The 26,041-nt window shown below is 40.5% G+C and overlaps 3 protein-coding genes across 8 annotated transcripts in view; all 3 read right to left on the minus strand.

Annotated features, from left to right (window-relative positions):
- Positions 1–1,399: 1,399 nt before the first annotated feature.
- Positions 1,400–8,111, minus strand: aqp10b (aquaporin 10b). The gene is made up of 6 exons (XM_036145279.1): positions 7,923–8,111; positions 7,381–7,507; positions 5,219–5,356; positions 3,296–3,414; positions 2,072–2,289; positions 1,400–1,993 (listed from the first exon to the last, which is right to left on the minus strand). The coding sequence occupies exons 1-6, from the start codon at positions 8,007–8,009 to the stop codon at positions 1,795–1,797; spliced, it is 888 nt and encodes a 295-aa protein (XP_036001172.1). The 5' UTR covers positions 8,010–8,111; the 3' UTR covers positions 1,400–1,794.
- Positions 8,112–9,316: 1,205 nt separating this feature from the next.
- On the minus strand, positions 9,317–14,271 carry hax1 (HCLS1 associated protein X-1). The gene is made up of 7 exons (XM_036145278.1): positions 14,110–14,271; positions 12,811–13,067; positions 11,687–11,895; positions 11,552–11,609; positions 11,260–11,393; positions 9,754–9,871; positions 9,317–9,657 (listed from the first exon to the last, which is right to left on the minus strand). The coding sequence occupies exons 1-7, from the start codon at positions 14,172–14,174 to the stop codon at positions 9,584–9,586; spliced, it is 915 nt and encodes a 304-aa protein (XP_036001171.1). The 5' UTR covers positions 14,175–14,271; the 3' UTR covers positions 9,317–9,583.
- Positions 14,272–15,696: 1,425 nt separating this feature from the next.
- ubap2l (ubiquitin associated protein 2-like) overlaps positions 15,697–26,041 on the minus strand; it is a 46,422-nt gene continuing 36,077 nt past the window's right edge. For 3 of the 6 annotated variants that reach the window (XM_012875397.3, XM_012875396.3, XM_021322962.2), the window contains exons 25-29: positions 25,776–25,881; positions 24,519–24,647; positions 19,568–19,635; positions 19,249–19,443; positions 15,697–17,229 (exon numbers count right to left, since the gene is read on the minus strand). In XM_012875397.3, coding sequence (XP_012730851.2) covers positions 17,134–17,229; positions 19,249–19,443; positions 19,568–19,635; positions 24,519–24,647; positions 25,776–25,881 — 594 coding nt within the window. In that variant the 3' untranslated portion in view covers positions 15,697–17,133. The other 3 variants (XM_012875400.3, XM_012875399.3, XM_036145280.1) reach the window with 2 other exon arrangements.

A 26,041-nucleotide genomic window follows, 5' to 3' on the forward strand; every position in this document is an offset into this window, starting at 1 on the left:
GCACATGAAACTATCAAAAAATCTAAACCAAAGTCCAATTATTATGGATGTTATCTGACATTAAGCGTTGCTGCTTCATTGAGGCCTATATTAAAAGATAAAAAGCTTAACGTGGTTCAATGTACCTAAACGCTCAGTGATCACCAAATTTCTCTCATATATTGCTTATCATAACCACTTACAACTGTAAAAAAAAAAAAAAAAAAAAAAATCTAACCCATAGTCCAATTATTATTGATCGTTGATTAGGTACATTAAACCACGTTAAGCCTTTTTCTCGCCATAGGCGCCAATGAAAAAGAAAACGTTAATGTGAGATATCTTCTATAATCGTTGGATTTCGGTTTATTTTTTTTTTTGACAGGCTTAAGTCTTCATGACAAGATATGGCCATGCGAAATTTGGTGATGATTCCTCGTTGTTTTCCTACCTTAAGCCACGTTAAGCGTTTTTCACGTTAAGCGTTTTAGAATGTCCCCTGCCAAGTCCTCGGGGGCTGACGAAACCGCTCAAGGACAGATATCATAAAGCATGAAGAGGAGCGTCCAGAGAAACGAACACTGATTTTTATTTTTTATTTTACGTTGCAATATTTATTTATATTAAACGCGTCACTGCTGTCTGTATCTTAGAGAGTCTGCGTAACAGAGAACCCCCCAGAGAGGAGGGAGGGTTTGTGGGACGTCTGTGAGCGCGCTCGGTGTGAATAATATGTGAGGTTGTTAATCGTTAAAGCTAGAAAAAGAAGAAGAAGAAGAAGAAGAGAGATCAGGCTTCCTGTCAGTAGTATCAGTGTACAAGTTTGACATGTAAATACACACAAGTACACTAAGAAAGCATTCTGGTTTTAGTAACTATGATAATGTGAATATGTGTAGTATTTGTACTTGTACTGTTCCACTTTTTTTCCCCCTCCAGTCAAAAAACAGCTGGTTAAAGTTAAAAAGAAATAAAACAGAAATCCTCCCAGAGTTAGTTACATGTAATAAAGCAAAAAGGAGGGGGGGGGGGGGGGCGTGTCGTCTTAACGTGTATGAAAACAAAGGGTTCGCTTTAAGACGGTTCTTTTTGTAACTACAGGATCAGTGCTTGCCGTACCCACTTTTCTTCTTTTTTGTATGTTCAAGCCCTCGCGACAACACGACGGAGGGTCAATGAGCGGACTTTGTATCTTTTTTATATGTCATATCATATTTATATAGCTCTATAGTGGCAATTTCATGTCATTTTATTTCCCATGGTCGTGGTCTGCTTGCTGAGATGCCATTCACTTTCTGTGCTGTTTGGAAATAAATGTGGAAAACATCCGAAAAATGTGCAAAACGTTTCGCCGAGGTCTCATTTAAACGTTTTTTTATATATATAAACAAAGGGAAGTTTTCAGCCATCTTTTATTTATTTCATTCTGCTCATGCTTCACCTTTAGTGATACAGGATCTCTGCGTCACAACCGCGCGCTAAAAGCACAACGTAGATCAACTCGGACGTGACGTGATCCTCACATATCCGTCTTTTGATTGCGTTATTCTAGAGTCCAGGGCTAAATTTGTTCTGAACCGTCCACTGAACTCTTAATTTATCCTGAAGCATTAATGATAAGGCTTACGATCATCCTTATATAGCTGTAAAGCTGATAGTGATTCCAAGGAAAACGCCTCGTAACCTATCAGTCTTCTTGCCGGTGCCGATAGCTTTCCCAATAGCTCGTTAAGCAGATAACGGACTTCCTTAATCGGATCCTGTAGTGGATTAGCGTTAGACACCTTTAGTCTTTTGTACAGCCCCGTTTGACAGCTAGGCAGGTTTTCCACCGTCTGGTTCCACTCCCTCCAGCTCCAGAGTCTTGCCCTCCGCGGCTTCCTGACACGACGGCTGGATCTCCGGAGAGAGGGGCGGATGGTGGACTTCAACCAGCAGTAGGTAGATCAGAGTCCCTACCAGCGCGCCGATGCAGGGAGCCACCAACGGGACCCACGACCACCCGCCTCCAGCCCTGGGGGACGACAATTTTAGGGTAGGAGGAATATTGGGGAGGACGTTTTTTTTTAAAAAGAAACGTGAAAAGACTGACTTGAAAACTTCGTCTCCCCAGCCAGCGATGTAAGTGAAGAACCGGGGTCCCAAATCCCTCGCCGGGTTCAGGGCGTATCCGCTGTTTGAGCCCATGGAGATGCCGATGACCAGCACCGACGCTCCAGCCAGGAGTGGCTGGAGATAGTCGGGTATGGAGGTGTTCCTCCGGTCCCCTATGGCCAGGATACACAGCAGCAAGGCGGCGGTGCCGATCACCTGCAAATAAAACTCAAATAAGGCATTCACAAGAGTCCGTGCCCCATGTGAGGCTTCCTTAAAAACGGACATGTCGAGCTTTTTAATGTCTGTTTTACATTTAAAATCATTCATTTGTGGTCTATATAAAGTGGAACTGTGACGCTCTGGTCTGAATTCCTCGTTATGCCCCCACAGGCTCCTCTTTTTTCCCCCTTTTCTGAGGTATCCTGAAGGCCTCCTTAAATCTAAAGATTTAGCCCCCCAGGCTGCACCCAGTTCGGCCATTTTTGTAGAAAATATTGTGTCGAATTGTTAAAAAAAACTTAATAGAAAACAGAACGGCCTGAAAAATGTCAGAAATATAAAAAGGTAAGCTATGCAGCACCTGGAAAAAATAAAAAAATAAAAAAAAACTATGTTCAACTTTTCGACACTCAAAGGATTAGGGCCACTAAAAAAAAAAAAAAAAAAAGTCCATTCAAATCTGACTTTAATCTTCTGAGGAAAAAAAGTCAGACTTCTGAGAATAAAATCAGAATTAATTAGATTCTTTAAAGCCTCTTTTATCTTGAAAGGCCCTAATCCTCTTCCATACCTGGAGACTCCAAATAGACAACAAAATGTATTTAAAAAGGTCCTCTTTAAGTTGGTCTGGGGTCACAAAAGGTTTAGTTGTCTTGAATCCACCTGGATGTTTTAAATAAAACACAAACCTTCACAACCAGTAGGGAAGTTCTTAGCTGGTTTTCATCACTTCTAAAACCCACATGGGTCCCACCTGACTTAACTTTGACAATCCCACCAGGAGCTCATTTCCAACCCAAAAGGTAAATGACAACTGGGTCTAATGATGGGTTCGATTTATTTTCCTTCCTTGGAAAAATACAATTTAATTTCAATATTTCTCCCCCTATAAGGTCAAGTTAGCGGACATCGTTTCTGTAACTCTTTGCTGTATTATATCGCTGCACATAATGAGACGATCACGGACATATTTACGGATAAAAAAAGAAGTCCATCCAACCTGGTCCACGATGCCGCCCCACAAACTGAGGTATTCAGCCGGATAAGTGCAGAATATTCCTGCCGTGGCCGTCGGACCCGTCACTGTCAGCTGACCGCCGCTGTACTTCTGGATGGCGTCTGCAAACGTTTCATCGAGCATTTTGTGACAAAAGATTCACGACAAAGACGGAACAGGTGCAAACAACACTCACTCTATTCCCACTCAATCCTTCATCGCAACAAATACATCGATGTGAGCCACGTAGATAAGACAGAAGTAGCTATATTATATTTTATATATATATATATATATATATATATATATATATATATATATATATATATATATATATATATATATATATATAAGAAAAAGAGAGAGAGAAAGCCACAGATAAAGAGAAGGATTTATTTTTCATCAGATTATCGTATGAATCTCAATAAGCAGGCAAAGCTATCTAAACTTACTTGGCCCCAGGTATAAAGGCAATTATCTCATAAAGACATGTGGTTGCTCCGGTGCAGGCATTTCCTATAATTGGTCATAAGTCTTTAAAAAAAAAAAAAAGTCACTGCAGGAATCTAGATCCAGAAATGTTTTAATTCAGACACGTCGAAGGATTTTAGTAACCTGACCCTAGCCAGATGTATTTCGCTCCGCCTAGCTCCACTCACATCCATCTGGGACCTCTCCATAGGAATTGCCTTTATTAAAGGCTGGGCCTTATAAAAAAATCCTTGCATATGATTGGATAAGCCACTTGTCTGTCATCTTTATTGACGTGCTATTTCAACCACTCACACCGAAGCTAACCCGTGACGCTGATGAGAGCGACGCAGGAAAAAACAAAACTTTTTTTTTTTATGTGTTTGCGGCTCTAGTGGCACGCGTTTTATTGACAGTGAGCTGACAGGAAGAGGGGGAAAGACAGGCGGCAAAGCGCCGCGGGTCGGAGTCAATCCCGGGCCGACTGCGTCAAGGACTAAAGGCCTCACTGCAAAAACTGAACTAAAAATAAGTAAAATTTTCCTAAAATTAGTGTATCTGTCCTTGATTTGAGCAGGTAAATAAGATGATCTGCCAATGGAATAAGATTTTTGCACCTAAAATAGGATTAACTCATCTCCATCGTCTTATTTCAAGTGCAGGATGTCTAATTATCTTATTTTAGGGATCAAAATACTCATTCCACTGGCAGATAATATCATTTACCTGCTCAAATCAAGGACAAAAACCCAAATTTTAAGAACATTTTACTTATTTTAAGGTCTGTTTTTGCAGTGCTCCTAATATGGTTAGTGCGAGCGGTTAGCATCTCTGATGTTCTTTTAATGAAACAATATTAGGTAGATTGGACAACATGGAAGAAATAGCAGCATCAATGTTAACGCTTGCTTCCTCGATGTGAGCTGCCATTGTTGTCTGAATCAAAACAGTCTCACGTCACGGTCGCTTCTCCACTACGTCACATCTATGAAACTCCAGTCCTGCGTCCTGATTGGCTGGACAATAAAATTGGTTGGAGAAATCACTCTCTATGGGAGATGTCCCAGATGGATGCGAGTGAAGCTAGGCGGAGCGATATGCATATGGCTAGAGGCAGGTTAGGATTTTAGAGCTTGAACGGCCCGTTTCGGGTCATGCCACAGCATCTCAGTCGGATTCAGGCCCAGGCTTTGACTAGACCGCTTCAAAAGATTTTATTGCTGGTTTGCTTTTGATTATTGTCCTGCTGCACGACCCAAATGAGCTTTAGGTCATTAACTGATGACCAGACATTCAGCCACCATTACCGTTAATGCTTTACTTATTGGTGAATGGTGGCTGAATCAAACTTGTGTTGATACATCGTCAGGGACAGAAAGATCTGAACACATTTAAAGTTTTCCATGCATTCACTGGATGCGGTCGCCAATGAAGCAGGGATGCATGTGGACTCACCGTAGTACTGCAGACCAACTGTGGCTGCAGCCAGGAAGGCTCCGAGCACCTGGAAGAAGGCGTATAAAGGAAGTTTCACCCATGGATGTCTGCCCAAAACACACAAGCTCAGAGTAACTGCGGGGTTCAGGTGAGCACCTTTGGAAATAAAAACAGAGAAAATCTAAATAAATAAATGAACTGTGAGGTTTGAAGATACTCCAGAATTGACTGCAGTTTCCCCTGAGGGAAAACCAAAGTGAAACAAATTGTTGAAGGTGGAGTTTTCTCAGGTTTTTATTGAGCTTGACAAAAGAGCTAAAAAAAATTAATTGCATTAGTCGTTTATTTAAAAGGTTAATCCACAGGCCTCTGCTGAACTGCAATCATCTGCATCAGGCGTGTTAAAGCAGGGAAACTTCTTAAAACCTTCAGGACCACTTTTCACTGCAATTTACAGGTACGAGCCCCTCCATGGACACCGCTAGCAGCTTTGCACATCCAGTCATCCATCATTCTAGTTTTGCTACTGATTTTTTTTAATCATATTTTGGTCTGGACTTTGACTAGGCCATACATAAATGTGGCTTTATCTAAGTCAAGGGTGTCCAAAGTGCAGCCCGCGGGCCATTTGTGACACTCCAAGGGATTCTGCACGGATCGAAACCGCAATACAAGAATGGTATTTTTTTTCCCCATGACAAATTAAAATCTAAAATTAGAAAATGTAAGGTGCAACACAAAGTGTTTTCAGCTGTGCTAAACTCTTAGCATTTGCAGATGATTGACTGAACCGGGCTCTACGAGATGTTTGATACCTTACCTTAATATAAACACCTGATAATTTTACCTCCTGAGCTGTCCTCTAACGTTCTCTAACAAACCTCTGAGTCCTTCACAGAACAGCTGCAGATTAGGATTACATTTAGGAAGACTAGATTAACCAATTAAATGACTTCTGAAGGTAGCTGGTTTCAATGGACTTCATTATTAAGGGTTGCAAGCTCATGCGGGCCAAACTTTGCAATTGGCAGATGGAGATATGTATTTTAATTTATAGTTTAAAGTTTCTCCAAATAGAAAATTTGCAAAATATTTAGGATTGGCAGTAGATACATGGAAGTTTGTGGTTTTAATGCAGGCACATGAACAGAGATTTTTGGGGCTGGTGCTCAAGCACCCATTGGTAAAATGTATTCATCAGAGAGAAGGAAAGGAAAATATTTAACACAATAAATACAGGTCTAATCCTATGGGGGTTACTCAAATTATATATAATTTTATAATTTGAATATATTTTTAATAACCAAACATTAAATGATCAAAATTATTCTAATTTAAAACATATTAAAACTCAACTGTGAATAAATTAAATAAAACGTCTTATATCATCTATAAAATACATCTATTTAAACAACAAGGGAGGCTCTGTGGAGAATTGGGGTTTTGTCATTTTACAATGTGAGCTGGCCTCCCATTTTTTTTTGCCTTCAGTCCAGCTATAAAAAAAAACATTCGGATCTCAATCTTAAAATGATTTTCTATTTTTAGGGTTTAAAATATGGAAAAACATAAAACTTCTACAAAGGATGATCTCTTCTGTGTGACGTTGACTTCTGGGCAAAATGTAAAACAAATAGATAAAAAAAGCGCTCACTTATAAACTTAATGACTGGATAGATGTTTTTTTTTTTTTTTTTTTATAAATAAATTTCTGCTACTTTTTGATGTTCTGTTGTGGAAATTCAATGCAACTATTCCATGACAAAAACTGCTCAAATCTGCATTTGTTATTATAGCTACATTTAAAAACATTAATTAGTACCTTATAACTTTTAGCCAATCAAGATTATTTGCAGAAGCTCTAAAGAGCCGCAGATGGTAGAACCCTGGTCTAGCTACTTTTTCTGTTCGTCTGTATTCACAGATTTGCAGAAAAATCAAATTCCCCTTCAACTGCAGATTCGTCTTTAATATTAAGACAACGGGACAAAGCTTTCGGAATAATTACAGGACAAGTTTCGTGTTTCAGCCTCTTGTCAACGCTAAAACAAAGAGTGCAACGCGCTGCAGTTAACAGCGTGAACTGCCTTGCACAATGCAGATGTAAACGTTAAGGACCCAAATGCAGAATTCAACACGAAACCTGCCTGTTTCAAGCTAAAAACAAAAAAGAATCTTACCTGAGACGCCGCGGGACACAAAGACCCCAAATGTTACCCCCAAAGCAAAGCCAAGGTTGATGGACAGATACTGGCCGTTTTTTTCCTCAGACGTGGTCACCTGTGCAACAGAGCCACATCCGAACAACTGCAAACACACAAAGAGGTGCAGAAACATGCAAAAACAATTTCAAAAAATATGACAATACTCTAATGTGTCGTGCAGATAATAGAAATGGGCTTGTATTTTAAGCCGACGGGTAAAGCATTAGGATCTGACACATGCAAACAGTGTAGTTTTTTTTTTCTTTTTTATGAACTTCACTTCTGATTAACCTGCTTTATGGTCCGTGCTGTAAATGTTCATTGCTCTGGCAGCAGAGACAGTCATTAGGGGTAAAAACAACATTGTCCAACACACGTCTTTCGCTCTCATTGTCCCTGTTTTCATATAAAAAAAAAAGGACAAAGTCCCGCAAAGCTCCACTAACCATTTATACATCAACAGATCGCCTTTAAACCCTGACAGTCATGAAGCGTCTCGCTCATCAGGGTCTACTCACAATCAGGACGTAGACTCCCAGACATTCAGCCAGGCACTCCCGCACCAGGAGGCTTCTGACCCGGCACCTCCTCAGCAGCTTCTCCATGGCCCCCGGCCTGCCTCCTGGTGAGCTTTTTTAGAGACGGGGAGCTGGTGCCAGATGTGCCAGATGTGCCAGAGCTGTGCTCCTCTGCTCCTTCTGCCTCGCTGAGCACGGCTTGCCCTCTCCTGCAGGACTTCAGGCTTACGTCACAGACTTTATGGCAAGGCTGAGGTGTTTCTGTGTCAGCAGAGGGGAGAAGTTTATTTCGCTGGACATCCTGAGAGCAGGAGCAGAGCAGGAGCAGAGCAGCAGGCATGCACCACTGGACCTCCGTATAGTGAGGAGCTGCTACTCCTGCTGCCACACAGCTCATAGAAATTGGATCTGATTTTTCCCTCTTTTTGATTGGTTCTTCTCTCACCAACTCATTCCTCCTCTTCTTGCTGAAGTTCGCTGGGGGAGTCGTTGTTTGGAAATAATGTTAATTTGACTTAGATTAGGTTGGAAGTGCACCGTTCAAAAGAATTAAATTAACCTTCTGAAAACATAAAACAGACTCAAGAACCTCCTCTGCTCTGATTGGCTGATTGTTAATTGGAGCTCACCGAACATAAAGAACGAGGTTCCTACAAAGGAGGGAAAGATCTGCACTGATCCATCCCTCTGTTTGTCCATGCATCTGTCCATTCAGCCAACCGTTTATCCGTCCAGCCAACTGCTCATAGGTTTGTCCATCCATCCATCCATCGCTTTGCTTGTTCATGCATCTATTTTACTCTCCATCCTTTCGTCTGTCCTTCTGTCCATTCCTCAGATTGTTCATGCAGCCACACGTCCAGCCGTGTGTCTGTCCATCCAACCGTCCAAGCATCCGCCCACCCAGCCATCCATCCGTACATCCAACCTTACGTCCAGCTGTTTGTGCATCCGACCATCCCAGCTGATCGATTGTTTAAGCCTGAGCACTGTAGTTTCTATAATGAATTTATAGTAAACTCTTTTTTTTTAATTAATAAATTAAATAAATGTCTTATCGATGTTCCGAAATACGTTAAGCTTGAAATACGGAAAGGTTTGGAAGTTTAAGAACTCAGAGAATAAACCCAGTTTAGAAACAAAGCTGCTTAGGAAACGTCTCCAAGTCTCCAGGTGAAGCTATCAATGAATAGACGGCATAAAGAATTTAAATAAAATAAATTTGAAATCGTTTAGGATCCTGTTTTTTTTTTTTAAACACTTTTAGTCCAGACTGCATCATTTTGTAGTTATAGAAACTTAGGGAACAGTTTAAAGCCGGTAAAATAAAAATACTGACAAACGATTTCAAAGTCGGGTAACTGAGACCAAAAAACAAGAGACAAACCGCCGTGTAAATATATTATGTCTTTATTTGATTCTTTTCTCACTTCTTCCATCCATCTTCCATCTTTTTTTTACATAACAATACAAAAATAAAACATTTACCAGGACTGTTCAGTCTGGAAGCGACTGCTTTACAGATCCTATTTTAGCCAGCGACATTTTTTTAAGGGCATTGAGCTGCCCTTAAAAAAAACAACAACAACCTCACAGCTCGACAGAAGCTCCGCCCCTGAAGGTTAAACGGCGTCAACCAGTCCAGAGAGGACACTTTATCCTTATTTAAATCCTCCAAAGAACCTGGAGAATAACGACTCGTCGTCCCGCAGGTCTGAGAAGTGAGCAGAGTCATCTGGAAACACAAGAAGAGCCGCATCAGTAAAAGAGGAAGCTGCTGGTTTTTTTGTTTTAACTCAGTTTAAGAATGCCGGCGTGGAGCGAAGCGCACCAGGGATCCCCGGTCCGGTCTGGTCCGGTCCCTCCAGCCTCCCGGGACTTCCTGTGCGGGTCACGGTGGTCTTCTCGTTGCCGTGTCCGTCTCTGACCGTCCGCCTCTCCTCCACAGTCTGACACGCAGTGACAGAAAAACAAGGAAAAGTATTCACACCCACCCTTCTGCTTTGTTACTGTCACTTATGTTTCCTTTTTTATGTCGGATTTCCTCCTACTAACTTGCTGTTTGACTTATAATTTTACTTGAATGTAAAACAAAGTCCACTTCTGTATTTTTACACTCTTTGTTCCAAGCTAATTGACTTTTTAGTCCCTTTTAAATCTTTTGTATTTGTTCTGCGACGGTAAGGAAACTGTCTGGGGTTGTTTCACTCCATATAAAACAACCAACTACATTCAAATAAAATGGTTATAATAATAATTGTTACTTATTGTAAAATAAAATTTTACATAAATAATTGTTATCTAGATAAAAATTCATGAATCCTGCTGTAAAAGTATTTGCACCCTGAGAGATTTCCTCTGTTTTTTCACGCCATGTTTTCTGGGAAATGTGAGACGGGGCTTTATGTTCAGAGGTTTTCATGTTGGACCTCTCCTATGGAAGGCATTTTCCCCATTCTCTCTTTCTTATTGTTAAATCTTGACCGGCCTCTCGTGGGAAGATCCAGCACCGCCGCGTGTTTCCCTAGTTGCGGATAAATGCTCCCACTTTGGCTCGCTGGCGTCCTAGAGTCTCAGAAACGGCTTTGTAACTCTTTCCACACCGATAGATGTCACTGACTTAGTTTTTCTACTGTTTGTGAGGTTTTATTTAGAGCATGTTTTGATTTTTGAGATCTCTCGGGTATCAGAGAGGTTCTATTTAAATTATTTATTACGTCTGCAGGTCGGTTCATAATCAGACCTAGTGAAATTCAGCTCAGCTTTCAGAAATAAATGCAGTTTAATCACAGTTAATTCACGGTTTAACAACAGGGGCAATTATTTTTTTCACATGGGGTCAGTTTGGAAAGATTTCTTTCCCTAAAGAATGAAATTATGTGAAAACTGCCTTTTGTACAAACTCTGGTTAACTTAATCCTATAGTAAAATAAGTTTGATATAAAAGTGTGACCAAAAAAACACAACAGAAACACTTTTTCACAGCTTTCACTGCATATAGAGAAGGTTCCTAAACAAAATATTTCATGTTCAGATTCTCATTAAATTAAATTAGCAGAGGTCACTGTGCGTATAGGGCAATTCTTAAGGTAAAAATATAATAAAGGTTCACAATTTATTGCAAATATTTGCATAGTGGGGGAGCTTCTAATATGCAAGTTGTGAAAACACGTAGCTTTAAATGGAAAGAAGAAAGAAAAACAGATGATGCAACATTTTGACATTGCAGAAGCAAATGCAATTTATTTTTATTATTATGATTTTTCCAATGATATGTTTTATCCCATTCAGATATATTTTGATGGAAGAACCTTTAGAAAAAAAAAAAAAAACTCACCCCATCGGGTTTCACCACCTTGGTGACGACGACTGACTGGAAGAAAGATCGGCTCCTGGGTTCGCTCGGGGTCTGACCGACGGGCGGAGTCAGGATTTGATCGAGGCCCCCTGATGACACGGCAGAGTCCAGATCTGGACCCAATAAAGGAAAAAGTTTGTGAGAGCAAACCAGAAAATAAATAAATAAATAAATAATTATATATATATATATATATATATATATATATATATATATATATATATATATATATATATATATATAAAAAACGCGAGTCAAAGGCATCCCCTACCTCTGTCTTCTTTAGGCTCGGGAGTTCTCTGTGGCCCCGGTCCCCAAAAATCATTGAACTATTTGGACACAACAGGAACGTCTCAGAGGGGAGCTGAGCACAAGCTGCAGCTGAAGTAAAGTCTGTCACATGTACCTTAGAAAAAGGGCTCCAGCCGTTAAAAGGTGTGCGGGGGAAATCTGGCGACTCGAAGGAAGGTCGGGCCTCGCTCGGGTCCTCCTGGCGCGACCTTCGGATGTCGCTGTCGGGCGATTTGAGCATGAAGTCTCTCAGAGGGTTCCCGCTGCCTCCGCTCCTCTCTGATCGGTCCTGAGGCGGAGAGGGCGGCAGGATTCTGGGGACACCTGAAATATCACACAGAGGTGGACAGACAAGGTTATTTCTCTGTATCTCTTTAGAGGTTAAACTATAAGCTGTAATATGACAAACAAGAGAGCCCTGCAGAGGACAGGGAGGGGAGCCAGAAATAAATAAATCTATGTTGTCATTTTTCAAAGTAAACTCCTAGAAAATCCCACCAAAAAAATAAAGCTGCACAATATTTAATGAGATGTTATTTTTGGAAATGTACACAACAATATTGATTACAACTAACTCTTTCTTTCCTGGACAATACACAACATTTCCATAAGCATAAGACATACAACTTGTGTTGACATTGAAAGAAGTTAAAGTCCTTCCAAGTCGCCAAATAAGTTACTGATCTGCAGAGGAGCAGTCCGTGACAATCGAAATATAAGTTGCTACTAAATATTGCATGAGAGCGGTTCTTTGTTATGGTAATTTTGTGCACGCTGATACAGTTCAATATATCCTGCAGCTGCACGAAAAATTATAAAGTTTAATTTCGTTAAATGCCATTAGTCACACAATACATTTATTTACTTTGATAAATGGAGCAAACATTTATTTAGGAAATGTTTGCAAACATTAAATGGATGGATGGATAAACCAAAAGAAAAAAAAAACACGATTGACGAACGGACGTAGAAACAAAAATGGACACATGGAAAGATGGCAGGGGGACAAATATATAAATGGATGGATGAACAGAGATAAGCAGACAAATTAGTGGACAGACAGATGGCACTTATAGACTACTTTTTCCATGCTCCATCACCTGCCATCAGGTACAGATGGACTGAAGGACATAAGACCCCAACAAGCCCCCCCCCCCCCCCCCACACACACACACACACCACACCTCAAAACTGCACATCTCTCATGAGATTACAGGGACGTCGGCTCTGTTTTCATACCAAAGTGTCCAGACTCCGGATGCCCCTCCCAGCGACCCAGCTGGGAGAAGATCTCCTCCATCTCTCTGAGGACGTGTCCAAACACGGCGGGCTCCTGGAACCTCGCCCCATCCGGACCGAAGCTGAAGCCAAACCTCCAGGCTCCGTCGAAGGGGTCCTGCTGGTCCCCTCCGAATCCGTCATGGTGAAACCCATCTTCCTCATCGTCGTCGTCGTCGTCCTCGTCATCGTGAGTCATTGCATCAAAAAAGGGGTCCCTAGGAAACGAATCACATTAATATCCCAACAGCTTCTGTATCATTTTATTAGACCACTGAGGAGACATTTTAGTAGGGTTGTGCATAAAAATGGATACAAAGATAAATATCGATGTTTTTTTTAAATCGATTCAATATGGATATTCTGGCTTTCAATATCGATATACCTCCCAACCCCTAGGGGGCGTCATTATAGCGCGCCGTTACTGTTCACAGCGAGAAAGTGTATATAAGACGAATTTGCGGAAGATTTTAGAAGCGCGTTAGTCCCTAAAAAAAAAAATCAGACGTTTGGGCACATTTTTGGTTTCTGTGATACGTTTAATGGATTGAACCAAATGCACTTTATTTTCCTGCTAATATATCAGTGTTCAATAAACTAAATATAAATATATTTAGCTGGTTTGTTGATTTGAGCAATAATTTGAAAGCAATAAATATCGATATTGGAGTCAAATCAAGCAGCAATATATCCAGAATCGTATCGGCTCATCCTAGATGATACCCAGCCCTACATTTCAGGGTACTTTAAAGAGGCCCAGGCATGCTTCAGTTTTGCCTTCATACCCCTGAATAAAAAGAAATCTGATATCAGGATTTTCTGAGGTAGTCTAGATATCAATGCCCTATTTATTGGCCCAAAATAAAGATTATTTTAGCCCTGTGATAGAAAACCCATTTGGTTCCACAGAATGATCAAACCAGACCCGTCTAGCTGTTGATTTCCCTACCCAGGGAAACAGATTTGTCTTTTACAGCAACTTTTATTACTTTGGAAAGCTCCATGGTCGTGTCTTCTTAGCTGCTCAGACCCTAGAACCCTCCCTGGTACCGACGGACCCGAACAGATCAGGAGCGACTCGCTCGCTTTAATCTTTGAGCTAATTTGAGCAGCAGTCCAGGTAGATGAGGGAACCCTGTGGTTTTCTTGGCAGAAATAAAACAAAAACTAATCTTGTCCTGGACGGAGCGGGTTCGTTACCTAACAGCGGCTCTACTTTCTGACCAGGTCTAACAAACAAAACAAAAAAACAAAACTGACCTTGTGCCTCGGAAGTGGCCTCCTGGGACCCCGAAGAAGCCGCGGAACAGATCAAAAACACTCATTTACTCACAGGGAGCTAAACCATAACGAGAAATGTGAACTGCGACCGAAGAGAAAGGGTCAGCGCAGCTGCGAATGTCAACAGAGCCGTAAAGCGTTCTAGATTCTTCTTCAGCGCGCATGACGCAATGTGTCGTAAAGACGGCGTCGCCGTAAAGAAGGTTAAAAAACAAACCAAACAAATGCGGATAAACGTCTGAACGCACTTAGCTATGATTTCACATAATTGAAAATGGTAATTGGTCCAGCTTTAAATGACTGTCGTGTTGTAGATTTTATAGATATAAGTACATTAAAAATAATGTATAAGGTCTATTTTGTCCGCTGTACGTTTCCCTGTGAAGAAAAAAACGTTCCTTTACGGCTTAAATCAAAACATTTTTATGGTTAGGAAAAAGAAAAACAAGCCTTACTTTCGTCCACCCAAAGAAGACGTTCACTTTACCTAAACGAAAATAATTATGGCAATTAATTTCTTTTATACAAAAGATTTAACAGACCAGTATGTATTTCAATGTGGACGATCTCCTCCCCCCAGAAGTGGATCAAAATAAAACTCTTCCACCCTCAACATAACATGGTGAGAGACGTTTATCAAAAGGAACACAAAATAAAATTGAACATCCAAATTGAATTTGGATGTTATTTGATGAAAAAATTCTTATATAAATACAGATTACTGAAAATCGTTTCCATTTTGTGTGTTTGAGTGAACATTTAAACGGTTTTAAACTAATGCAATGGTTTAAAAACTGATTATGTAGTGTACGGAAACGGCTGACCCTTGCTGCTACAATAACATGAATTCATTCAGAGGAAACCCATAAACAGGCAAATCTGATTCCCACACATCTGAAGAACAGCGAGGCGGCCAGATGCCAACAACCACATTAACAACACTGCGGACTTTAAGACTATTAGAAATGTTTTGAGTTTTCTAGGCCTATTTTAAATGTAAATGTTGCACAGGGAAGGAGGAAGTAAATAGTCATGCAAGGAATAATAATAAGAAAAAAGAAAAACAAAGCAGATTGGAAGTGGGGGGATAAAGAAGGAGGGGACTAAGGAAAGGAGGGTGCATGGGAAAAAAAAGGGAGGAAGATAAGAAGGATGGGAAATTCAAAGGACAAAGGTTAAGGGGAAATTAAAGAAGAGATGACAGAAAGGTACGAAAGTGAAACAAGAATGGAAGAATGCGAAATAGAACTCAAGGAAAGGACACAAACAATTATTAGAGGGACTCTAAGAAATAAATGACTAAACGAGTAAGGAAAGAGAAATGGGCAAGCAAAGTTAGAAAAGAGGAAGATCACAAAGAATCACTTTTAATCATCGAGATGGGGAATAAATTCTGAAATATCTTTACATTTTTATCTATACTGAAACACAAAGTTTTGTACTCTCTCAGAATGAGTAGAAACCATTTGATTTTCTGGTTTATTAAGATTGACCTGTACACGCTGGAAAACCTTCAGTCCTCAGCTGCTGGAACAAGAGAAGTTACATTCACACGCCACAAAAAAACTGTTTATTAAAAGACATTAACATCCAAAAATGATGAAAATGTCTTTGTTTATTTACTTAATATTTATATATTTTTACAAAATAAAAAAAATGGAACAAAAAGCTAACAAGTCTGCAAGGATTTGAAAAAAAAAGAGAAAGCCATTGACAAACAAAGACTACAGTACTTGTGTTTTTCTTTATATATGTACAAGACAATTTCAACCATTTAAATCTTTTGTTTTAAAACGCACAGTACAAAAAGAAGAAAAAAAAAAAACACTGACGAAAAGAAAAACCATAGCACAACTCTGTCCATCAGTATTCACTGCTGCAGGTTTCCTTACGCCGGGGGGTGAAGCGGAGAGAAGGCTGTGGAGGGAGGGGGGTGGGTGGGGGCTCAGAAACTAAATAAAACAATAAAAAAAACGGGGATCGGGTCAGAGTCTTGGAAAAAAAATTATCCAACATTTTTCAACAGAAGTGGGACCTCAACGCAGCGTCTTTTTAGGCTCATGGGGAACGATAACTGTACAAGCGTTGGCTAATGAAAAACTCCTGTGCTAGGCAGAAAACGAAGCACAGTACACAAACACGCCCCCCCCCCACCCCCCCTCCCATGTCTACAACATGCACGCAGTCACATGACAAACACACCTTCCTCACAGTCCAAGCCAGTGAGCTCACTTATATGTCTTTATATATAATAATATATCTATATTTGGTAAAAAATAAACTTCACAACTCTACCAATTAAGAGAATTGTTTCTTCAAACTTAAAATTACCCAAAAATAATAATAAAATAAGGAAGCAGAAGGAAAAAAAAAAAAAAAAAAAAAAAAAAAAAAAAAAAAAAAAAAAAAAACATTCAACAGCAATTATTATTTTTTGGATATTTTGTGTTGGAAGATTAAAGAGGAGGTGAGTTGAGGGTGAGAAATAGAAAACCAGTCTGCCTCCCCCTCCCAACCACCTTCAGACATTACTTCATTCCTTCCCTTCAGCTAAGAAAACAAGTGTGAAATAAAAGAAAAAAAAAATACAGGAAATGTTCATTCTTTAGAAAACAGTTCTATGTTACATTACAGTTAAAGAAACAAAAAAAAGGGGGGGGGGGTGCGCAGAATTTGGGTGGGTGGGTAGGTGGGTGGGGGGTTAATCACGATACAAAATCCCAACACTCAACATTTCACCTCCTAATTCTTTTTTTTTTTTAACCATTTTTCAGCTCCAACGCTCTGACCCCCTCCTTGCTTCTTAAACAGTGGCTCATTCTCTTTGGCACAGCGCCTCCTCTGGCTGCAGTCGGAACTGCAGGGAGTAGCTGGGCCAAGAGATTGGGAGAGGGAGATCTCTGCAGGAGGAAGAGGGAGCTTCACATGTGGACACTGTTTCGCAGAAGGAGTGATGAGCCCTAAACCCCTCCCCTCAGCGGGAGGAGGTCCGGTCAGTGGGTGTTAGTTCCCCCCCCAGTTGTAGCTGTTGTACGCCGACTTGTTAATCTGAGACTTCTGCTGAATGGAGGCGTTCTGGCTACGCTGTCCGGTGCCACTCTGTCAAGAAATAGAAGAGGAAACAGACCAACAGCGTTTGGTTAGGCAATTCACTGCCCTGCAAAACAATTCATCCCCCCTTTAGATTGTTCTCATTTTGTTATGTTGCATTTTATCGGGATTTTTATGTGATGGATCAGAATTGTGGACGGAAAAAAAAAAAAAAAAAGTTTTATCTTTTAGAGAGACAGTGGCACTGAGGGGAGAGACAGGAGGCAAAGATTGTTGAAGTTCTCTTTAGGCGTGATGAGGTTGGATAGGAGCAGAAATCAGTGCATCAGAGGCTCGCGTTAAATGATTTGGAGATTTAAAGAGGAGGAACAGTGAGTAGATTGGTAGAAGGATGCTGAGGCGGGAACTGCCAGGCAGGAGGCCTAGAGGAAGACCAGAGAGGAGATCTATGGATGAAGATAGTTGGTGTGAGAGAAGCAGGTGCAGAAAGTAGGAGGTTACACGAAGAATATTGACCCCTGAGAGGGAAGAGCCATTAGAATAAGATGGAAGATGAAAAGTAATTTTAAAATTTTATTTTACAAAATCATTGCAGAATCACTTCTTTGCTGTAATTAAAGCCGTGAGTCTTTAGGGGTATAAGTCATCCACAAATGTTTACTCATTCATCTCAGATCAGATGGGGAGCATCTGGGAACATCGGTTTTCAAGTCTTGCCACAGAATCTCAGTTGGATTCAGATGTGGACTTTGACTAGGCCACACATGAATCGAAACCTTTTAAGATGTCATGAAATTTCCCAGTAATACTTAAAATGAGGAAAATAATAATTTACATTTTTACATTATAACCTAAACATTATAATTTACACACATACAATTTTGTTGAGCTTTAAAAAAAAAAAAGGAAAATACAACGGTAATGTGCAATGACAATTCTTATTTTAAAAGGTCAGACTCATTGTTTATACAGTTTAAACTAAATATACATCTGCGGGCCTCAACTCCTAATCTTCTTGTGTTGGATCATTTCATTTAGGCTTTTCTATAAACAAACACTGAGTGAATAGTTCTTGCTCTTGGGTTCCTAAAGAAATTAAGCCTCACAGTTTTACAAATTATCTGCGTTTTTCTCTGTTTGCTTGATTTATCAGAGCCAAACGTCACTTTTCATGTCTATTTCCACAGCCGTCTACGACTGCTGTGAATGGACAAGTATTCCAGCATATATTAGGTTACATTTCTTCTTATATCCGTCTCTTTTTTTTACCAACCTTGTACAGTTTTTGTCTCTTTCGGTGTCTTGTTGTCCTGCTCTCAGTTATTTTAAAACACTCCAGTGTCAAACACTGTTCGAGGTGTTGCCTTATGATACAATTGCTTTTAATTAACTCAAATGGTTGGCATCAACCTATTAAAAGCTCATAAAAACCATGAAAGTGATATTCATGAGTTTCCTGCTCTGCAGGCTCTAAAATCACAGTAATCTAAGTTTATGAATCCTAATTGACGCAAAACAGGAAAAACAATTCTAATTTAATTTCAGCGAGAAAACAGTTGCCGTCTTTTATACAGCATGTAAATATCAGATTTTAGTAGTACTTTTTTGTAAAGATTAGAGGAAGGGGTGCCCACAGTGTGGCCCAGGAGACATTTGCCACACTGCAAAAAGGGAACTAAAAGTAAGTCAAAATTTCTTGAAATGAGTGTATTTTTCCTTGATTAGAGCAGGTAAATATAACTATTTGCCAATGGAATAAGATTTTTGCACTTAAAATAAGAACAATTAATCTCCATCGTTCAAGTGCAGGATATCCAGTTATCTTATTTTAGAGCTGAATTGTTCCTATTTTAAGTGCAAAAATCTTATTCCACTGGCAAATAGTCTTATTTAGCTCCTCAAATCAAGGAAAAATATACTCATTTCAAGAAAATTTTACTTACTTTTAGTTCCCTTTTTGCAGTGCACCTTGGAATAATTTTGTCCCTCAGCCGCAGTTCAAAAACGGTCAAAATTCGTTCGTCCAGCAAAAGGAGCTGATGCATAGGGAGACTTTTGTGAAGCTACCTGGCCATCCTGCTGCAGGTGGTGGTGCAGAATCTGGGAGTGGGGCTGTTGGTGCGGGGTCAGGATGTGCATGAAGGGGGCTGGAGCGTAGCCAGCGGCAGCCGGCGGGTTGATGGGCCCACCGGTCCCCAGCGCCGAGGGGAGGCTAAAAGAAGCCGCTGGCGTCCCAGCATGGAAACCCTGCTTTTCAAACGACTGCAGGAAACAAACACAAACCGCACAAAAAAAAAAAAAAAAATTAATAAGAATAAAGTCAAGTCGACTGGGAAGGCATCCATCATGTGTGTTATAACGGAGGAGGATCATAACCTGGAGTTACCTGCGTCTTTGTGTAAACAGATCCTGAAATATCCGGCACTCCTGTGTTGCTTGACGTCACCGAAACTCCTGCAGAAACAAGGGAAGAATTACAAACTTTATCTAAAAAACAAACAACAACAAAAAAAGGGACCCATCAAGAGAACTGACCAGGCACATGGTTGTGTTCATATTCAAACCACAGCACACTATATGGTTAAAAGAGGACAGTGATGGGGGGAATGAAAAACAACAAAAACATCTCAAACGCCGACAAATCCTCAGCATCAACATCTATGTTCTTGTCCATAGATGATTTTTTAGCAGGATTTGACCTTTCTGAGAAGAGCACAGGCACTGAGGGACAAAATAAGGAGGAATAGAGGAAAAGGAACAGTGTTGCTGTGAATCATCCTCTGTGTGGTGTTTTTCAACCACATTTGTTGCAGCTACAAATTAAATAAAAAAAAACCTCCTGCATCGATCTGTAAACGCTCAGTGGGATCAACTTAAGGGGAAAACAGAACAGGAGCAAACTCCTATCTTTAGACCAGAAGCACACTGATGTAGAAACGTTTCTGCCTTCAGTTCAAGCATGGTGAACGAAGGAAGAAAGGAGGCCGTCTGCTTTAAATCAGCAAATACAACCGATGGAGACAAATAAAGGTCTGGTCAACACAGCAACTCCAGGCTTTAACTTATTTTGAAATCCTCAGAGTAAGACGATAATAAAAAAATATTTATACATTTTAGGTGAAAAGGGAAAACAATCCTTAACTGATATCAAGAGATAACGTGTTATTTTTATTTTATTTTAGGAGGGTTGAGCAGAGCAGTTGTGAGCAGTCACCATCTTACCTGCACCAGACGTACATTTGAATGATCCCAGTTTAAAGCAATCACAAAGAAGCTTTCCTATTATAGGCATGACGTAGGGCCGGGCGATATGGCTTAGAAATAAATTCTCTGATTTTATTATACCAAATCCAAAATAATCGATTTTTTCCCCACCTTTTTGTTTCACAACAACAAATTAAAGAAATTATGTTAAAAACTTCTTTCAAAGAATTTTGTTTGGGAGTTGACCTGAATTCAAAGTACAACTAAATACAAGCTGTGAAACATGCTTGTAAAACAAAATGGCCCTTAAAAACAATGAAAATATAAACAAAATGTTTGCTGCTAGTGGTTTTATGCAATGAACGAAGAACAGACTTCACTTGTATAACTTCAAACTAACTTTAAAAATGAATAAAGTGTCTTGCATTATGGTAAAAATGTTTCCTCTATCCAATATTTTGACAACATATTTTCCTAAACATAAATTTAGCATTTCTGCTATTCTCTTTATGAAAGCCCAATGAAAGCATTAGCAAAATAAAATCCTAACTTTCCAATAATCAAATCTTAAAAAGTTGTAAATTCGAATTAATCGAATGTAGATGTAAACAAAAAGAAAACTTTGTCAAAATCTAAATTTTGACAATCTGTTTTAAACAGTTACTTTGCATGACAATTTGTTTTTCAAAGGTTTTTCTCTCAAGCAATATTTTTGTTGCTAATGAACACTACTGCTTAAAAGTTTTGAGGTTAGCCAAAATGGGTCACGTTTCTCCAAGAAAACTCATATTGCATTAAATGAAATGAAAATGAATAGAAAATATAGTCTGCCAAGGTTGGAAATAATGCTTTGTACTCAAAATGTTGCATTTATTAAAGAATCCTCCATCTGCAGACCTCTAGCTGTCAATTTGTTGAAGTAATCTGAGGAAATATCAGATTACCTCATGCTTCCTGTAGGGCATCAAGCTGCTGCCACGACAGCTCAACAGGATAAAGGTGTGGTGACTGTGCTGGCCACACCATTATAAACACAATACCACGCTGACAACGTCTAGAGTGCATTTCTGATTAATTTAAGGTTATTTTAAAGGTGCTTTTTATTGAAAATGTGAGACATTTCTAAGTGACCCAACACTTTTCAGTGGTAGTGTGTTTCCAGGTTAACCTCAGCTTTTCCCTTGTATAATCTGGCTCAGGCACACTTCCTGACAGGAAAAGGAACGTTACATTTACTTTGCAACTATTTCACATCACTGTCTCATAATTTCTGATTAAGATTAGAGTAAGTGGTGCCCACAGTGCAGCCCAGGAGACATTTGCAGCCAATTTTGTCCCTCAGCCACAGTTCAAAAACAGTCCAAATTTGTTCCTCCAGCAAAAAGGAGCTGATGCAGCGGGACACTTTTTCCATTTTCAGCAAGAAATTTTCAATTACGAGGCGTGGTTGGGCATGGTTTTATTTTTATACATCATATTACTTTTACTTTTATTTTAATATAGAAAGTAGTGCCATAAACATCCAGAGACTCGGGCACACCTATCGTTAAACTCGGCTAAATAGAGCAAGAATTTTTCAAGCTGATTAGCAAAAAATCATTCTACTGCAACATGTGAAACACTTGACCCATAAAGTTGGGAAAAGTCAAACCTCTGAGAGCCTTTTTCAGACCTGCAAAATATGTGTTTTATTAAACTTTAGCGTGTTTGTACCAAATCAGCAGTAAATCAAACACAATAATTAAAAACATTTTCCATCAATAATTATGGCCCCGTACTGCTTTCTATTTGGCCTGCAGTGAAAGAAGGCTTTGGACACTACTGGATCAGAACATGTCAAATATTAAAAGCATTAATGACGTGTGCTAGCAGTCCAAGGACCGGCTAATCTCACCAGAGATTACATGAATCAATAGATGAGAAAACAATAAGAAAAAAACCCTTTACACACCAAGACTCGTCGGTGGGACCACATAGACCAGGGGTCGGCAACCTTTACCACTCACAGAGCCATTTAGACCCGTTTCACACAGTAAAGAAAACACTGGGAGCCACAAAACCCTTTTGAAATTTTAAATTAAATGCATATAACAAGTTTTGTTGCAACAGAACGGACCCAGAGCAGAACCAAAGCACCTCTGCGCTTGTTTTTTGTCCTGCACGAAGTACAAAACTTCTGTTTTATGGAAATCATCAACTCTGCTAATGTCAGAGTTTTTATGCTGAATAAAGCTTGGTGCGAGTAAACGCACGTCATAGTCGGATTATTTGATTTTCAACCCAAATAAACGGTGCGTTCTGAATGCTTTTAAACCAAAGACATTTTAATGACATTCAGGAAAGTTACGTAAACGAGCTCCTGTCATTAACAAGCTAACAAGCTAACAGCCGCATTAGACGAGCTACCAGGCGCTGAGCCAAGCGCCGTTCGCTTTTCCTCACTTTGAAAATCAATGTTAGACACAGAAATGTCTCTTACCCTGCTGTTTAGCTCGCTTCACCTTCATAAATGACTCCATATTATTTTAGGTCCTGTGTCACTCTTATCATTTGTGGAATTTACTACAAAAAAAAAAAGCAGCATTTAAAAATGCCGCCTCAACTACGCCTCGCTGTGTTTATGTCACTCTGCAGCCAGTCAGCTGGCATTTCTTCTTCTTCTTTAGTTTGTTGGCGATGAACAAACATCTTTTCAGTGTGCATTACCGCCACCTACTGGTGAGGAGTGTTTGTCAGCCAGCATTGACGACCTCCTGCATGACGTAAACTAGGGCTGAACAATTAATCGCATTTTCAATATAATCGCAATTTTAAAAAACGCAATTTCCAAATCGCAGAGGTCTGCAATTTTTGGCTATGTAACAATTAGTGAATTAGACGCGTCCTTTAGGTGTCGGTAAAATGTTTAAAGTGGGTTTGCTCCACATGGACGGGAAGAGAGTTGCAGCAGTGACATAATCTAACTTTACTTGTTTTAGAGTTTATATAATCATACATAGCATTAAGTACAGGTCAATCAGTTTAATACATAGACTTGTTGGTTGCACTTTATGTTCAACAAGGATTGATGTCCAAATCAACTAAAAGCTGTTCTCTTGAACAATATTCTGATTAATAGAAATATTAAAAGTTCTTGTTTTAAATAGTCCTTGTTTACAAACATCTTTATTTAGAGGCCATTTTTGTTGCTTGTGGTTAATGCAGAAAAAAGTCAAAATTGCAATTATGGTTGAAATATATTGTAGGCAGAACGCAATCATTTCTGCTCCAAGTTTAGATGCTGTTGGTCTTTTAGCAACTAATCCACATGGCGAGGAAACAAATTGATTTGCCGTTTTGTATATGTTAAAAAGCGGGGGGGGGGGGGGGGGGGGGAAATCACATTAAATCGCAATATTAAGATAAAAAATTGCAATTAGATTATTTTCCAAACTGGTTCAGTCCTAACGTAAAGGCCTACGCAACACAATTATTTTGAACAGCCAAGCAACAGCAGAGGGATCAAAGAGCCGCAGGTTGCCGACCCCCGACATAGACGATGCCTCAACGTTCCTTTCCGGTCGTTCACAAACGAACCGGTCAGGCTCGGCCCGACAACTCTGAGAATCACCGAGTCCGAACAGCAGGAGCCAATCAGCTCAGACGTCTTCACACTTTGTTCTTGAGAGGAACGGGAACATTTCAGCGAGCGCAGAGCGGTTCCGTTGCTCTTCTCTTTACCGTGTTGTCAACTCATTACTGCAGAGACACACGTAGCGGCGATGATGAGGATGAAGAGCAGGCGAAACTGAAAACGGGACGGAACCAATCAGAGGAACTCATAATCAGGCCGGATCGTTGCAGCTCGGCATGTTTTACCTCTACGGACATCGACTGGGTAGTGGTGTCCGTTTATTTAAACTATGAAAGGACTGATGATGAGTTTCCTCTGTGAAGATTTCAGGTAAAATAGAAAAAAAAAAGTGATGTTTGTCCCGCAGGCAAAGCTCACCAGCAATGAGGCGAAAAAAAATGAACAAGAGCAAAAGGAAACAGACGAGGGGGGGAAGAGGGATGGATGGTGACACGAGGAGGAAGACTGAAGGAACAGTTTTCTTTACTCTCTTTTTAATTCGGCATGTGACGTCACTCACCGACTCCAGGCCCGGTGACAGAGCTGGCTGGCTTGTTTTGTGCAGAAGCAGCGGCGGCGGCCACGGCAGTGCCGTATCCGCCCTTACAGAAATCCCCACTCCCTGAAGCCTGGCCCACATCCTCATAGCCTGCAACAGTCAGACACACAGCCGCAGCCCACAGCGTTAGACACACCAGGCAGGGGGGGGGGGGGGGGGGGATGGGGCGGGGCAGACCTGCTACAGACAGCATTTACAAATAATTTCCAGGTCTGGAATTGTAAACTTGTGGACAGGCTTCAAGTGACGCTACGATGCAGATGGCAAAGAGTCCAGCTGCATTTGTCTGCCTGTCCAACTGGTCCAAATCAACGTCCACATCGTTTGCAAATGCTGTTTGACGCGAGCCTCGGGGGGGTGGGGGGGGGTGAGGGGCAGGCAGGGTGTGTGTAGGAAAGGGGGGGAGGCTGAAGGTGAGTGTGAGTGGGGGTAATGGCAGAAAGCAGCAGATGGTGCAGCTAAGAACAAATGGGTGATGTGCACATTGTGGATGCGGAGTGCGAAAGAAGAAAAAGTACTAAAAAAAAAAAAAAAAAAACCCAAAACACTTTAGTACTAGAAAAGGAGATGGAATATGAATAACTTCAGAATACCACGAGGAAAACCAACTGGAGGACCAAAAAAAAATAAATAAATAAAATGTCTAAAAAGGAGATATGGGAAGATGACAGTTTCACTTGTGATGGTGTGTAAGAGGTGTGATGGATGATTAAAGCCCATAGAAGAGACTCCCTTCTCCTAAAGATGAGCAGAGCAAGCCATGAAAAAACAGCAGGAAACCAATCGTCTAATCTAACTACTTGGTTAACAGCACAGCCAGAAGTCACTGTCGGCGCAGTCGTTTCCACTTCCCACATAGTTGCAACTCGTCCCTTATGTCACTGCGGGTCCAGCCGGTCGCTCCTTTGCATCTTTTACACGCGTACACTTTTTTTCTCTCCTCACAAACTCCTCAAGCACACATGCGAATAAAGAGGAACAGTCCCGAGTTTCACGACACTTTTAAAATGTTAGTAAACGAGAACGTCAAGCAATGACCGCCTTCAGCGACATAAAAAAAAAAAAAAAAACACGACTCCACACACACACACACATAACGTTTCCGCTTTCATATGCAGCAGAGCTCAGATGAGACACGGAGGCCGCGTCACTGAGCCCACGGCGAGGACCAGCACACGCAGCGGCTACCGTGGAGGTTTCACAGAGCAGGAGCCTCACCAGTGCTGTATCCATGGGAACCGTAGCCACTAGCTTGCTGGAAGGGCGTGGCGGAGGCGTTCACGCCGACATTCACGCCGTGTTGTTTCGAAGAGGTAGGAGCCACCTGGAAAAAGCCAAAGCACGCAACGTCAGGACGAGACGACGAATTTAACCGATATGTGGGTTTCATTTCGCTTCAGGAGAAGGAAACAGTCTGGATTAAGTATTAAACTTTACGTTTTGGATTAGATTATTCCAATCGCTACTTCAGGGTTCCTACATCA

This window comes from Fundulus heteroclitus, chromosome 13 (genome assembly GCF_011125445.2).
Source record: "Fundulus heteroclitus isolate FHET01 chromosome 13, MU-UCD_Fhet_4.1, whole genome shotgun sequence".
NCBI classification, from domain to species: domain Eukaryota; kingdom Metazoa; phylum Chordata; class Actinopteri; order Cyprinodontiformes; family Fundulidae; genus Fundulus; species Fundulus heteroclitus.

Excerpts from the sequence above, each read along its gene's own strand:
- aqp10b (XM_036145279.1), bottom strand. The coding sequence starts at position 8,009 with ATGGAGAAGCTGCTGAGGAGGTGCCGGGTCAGAAGCCTCCTGGTGCGG. Across the intron at positions 7,508-7,922 it reads TGGGAGTCTACGTCCTGATT|TTGTTCGGATGTGGCTCTGT; the intron begins GTGAGTAGACCC and ends GTGTGTTTGCAG. Across the intron at positions 5,357-7,380 it reads TGTGTCCCGCGGCGTCTCAG|GTGCTCACCTGAACCCCGCA; the intron begins GTAAGATTCTTT and ends TTATTTCCAAAG.
- hax1 (XM_036145278.1), bottom strand. The coding sequence starts at position 14,174 with ATGAGTGTTTTTGATCTGTTCCGCGGCTTCTTCGGGGTCCCAGGAGGC. Across the intron at positions 13,068-14,109 it reads GGCCACTTCCGAGGCACAAG|GGACCCCTTTTTTGATGCAA; the intron begins GTCAGTTTTGTT and ends TTCGTTTCCTAG. Across the intron at positions 11,896-12,810 it reads TCCGGAGTCTGGACACTTTG|GTGTCCCCAGAATCCTGCCG; the intron begins GTATGAAAACAG and ends GTGATATTTCAG.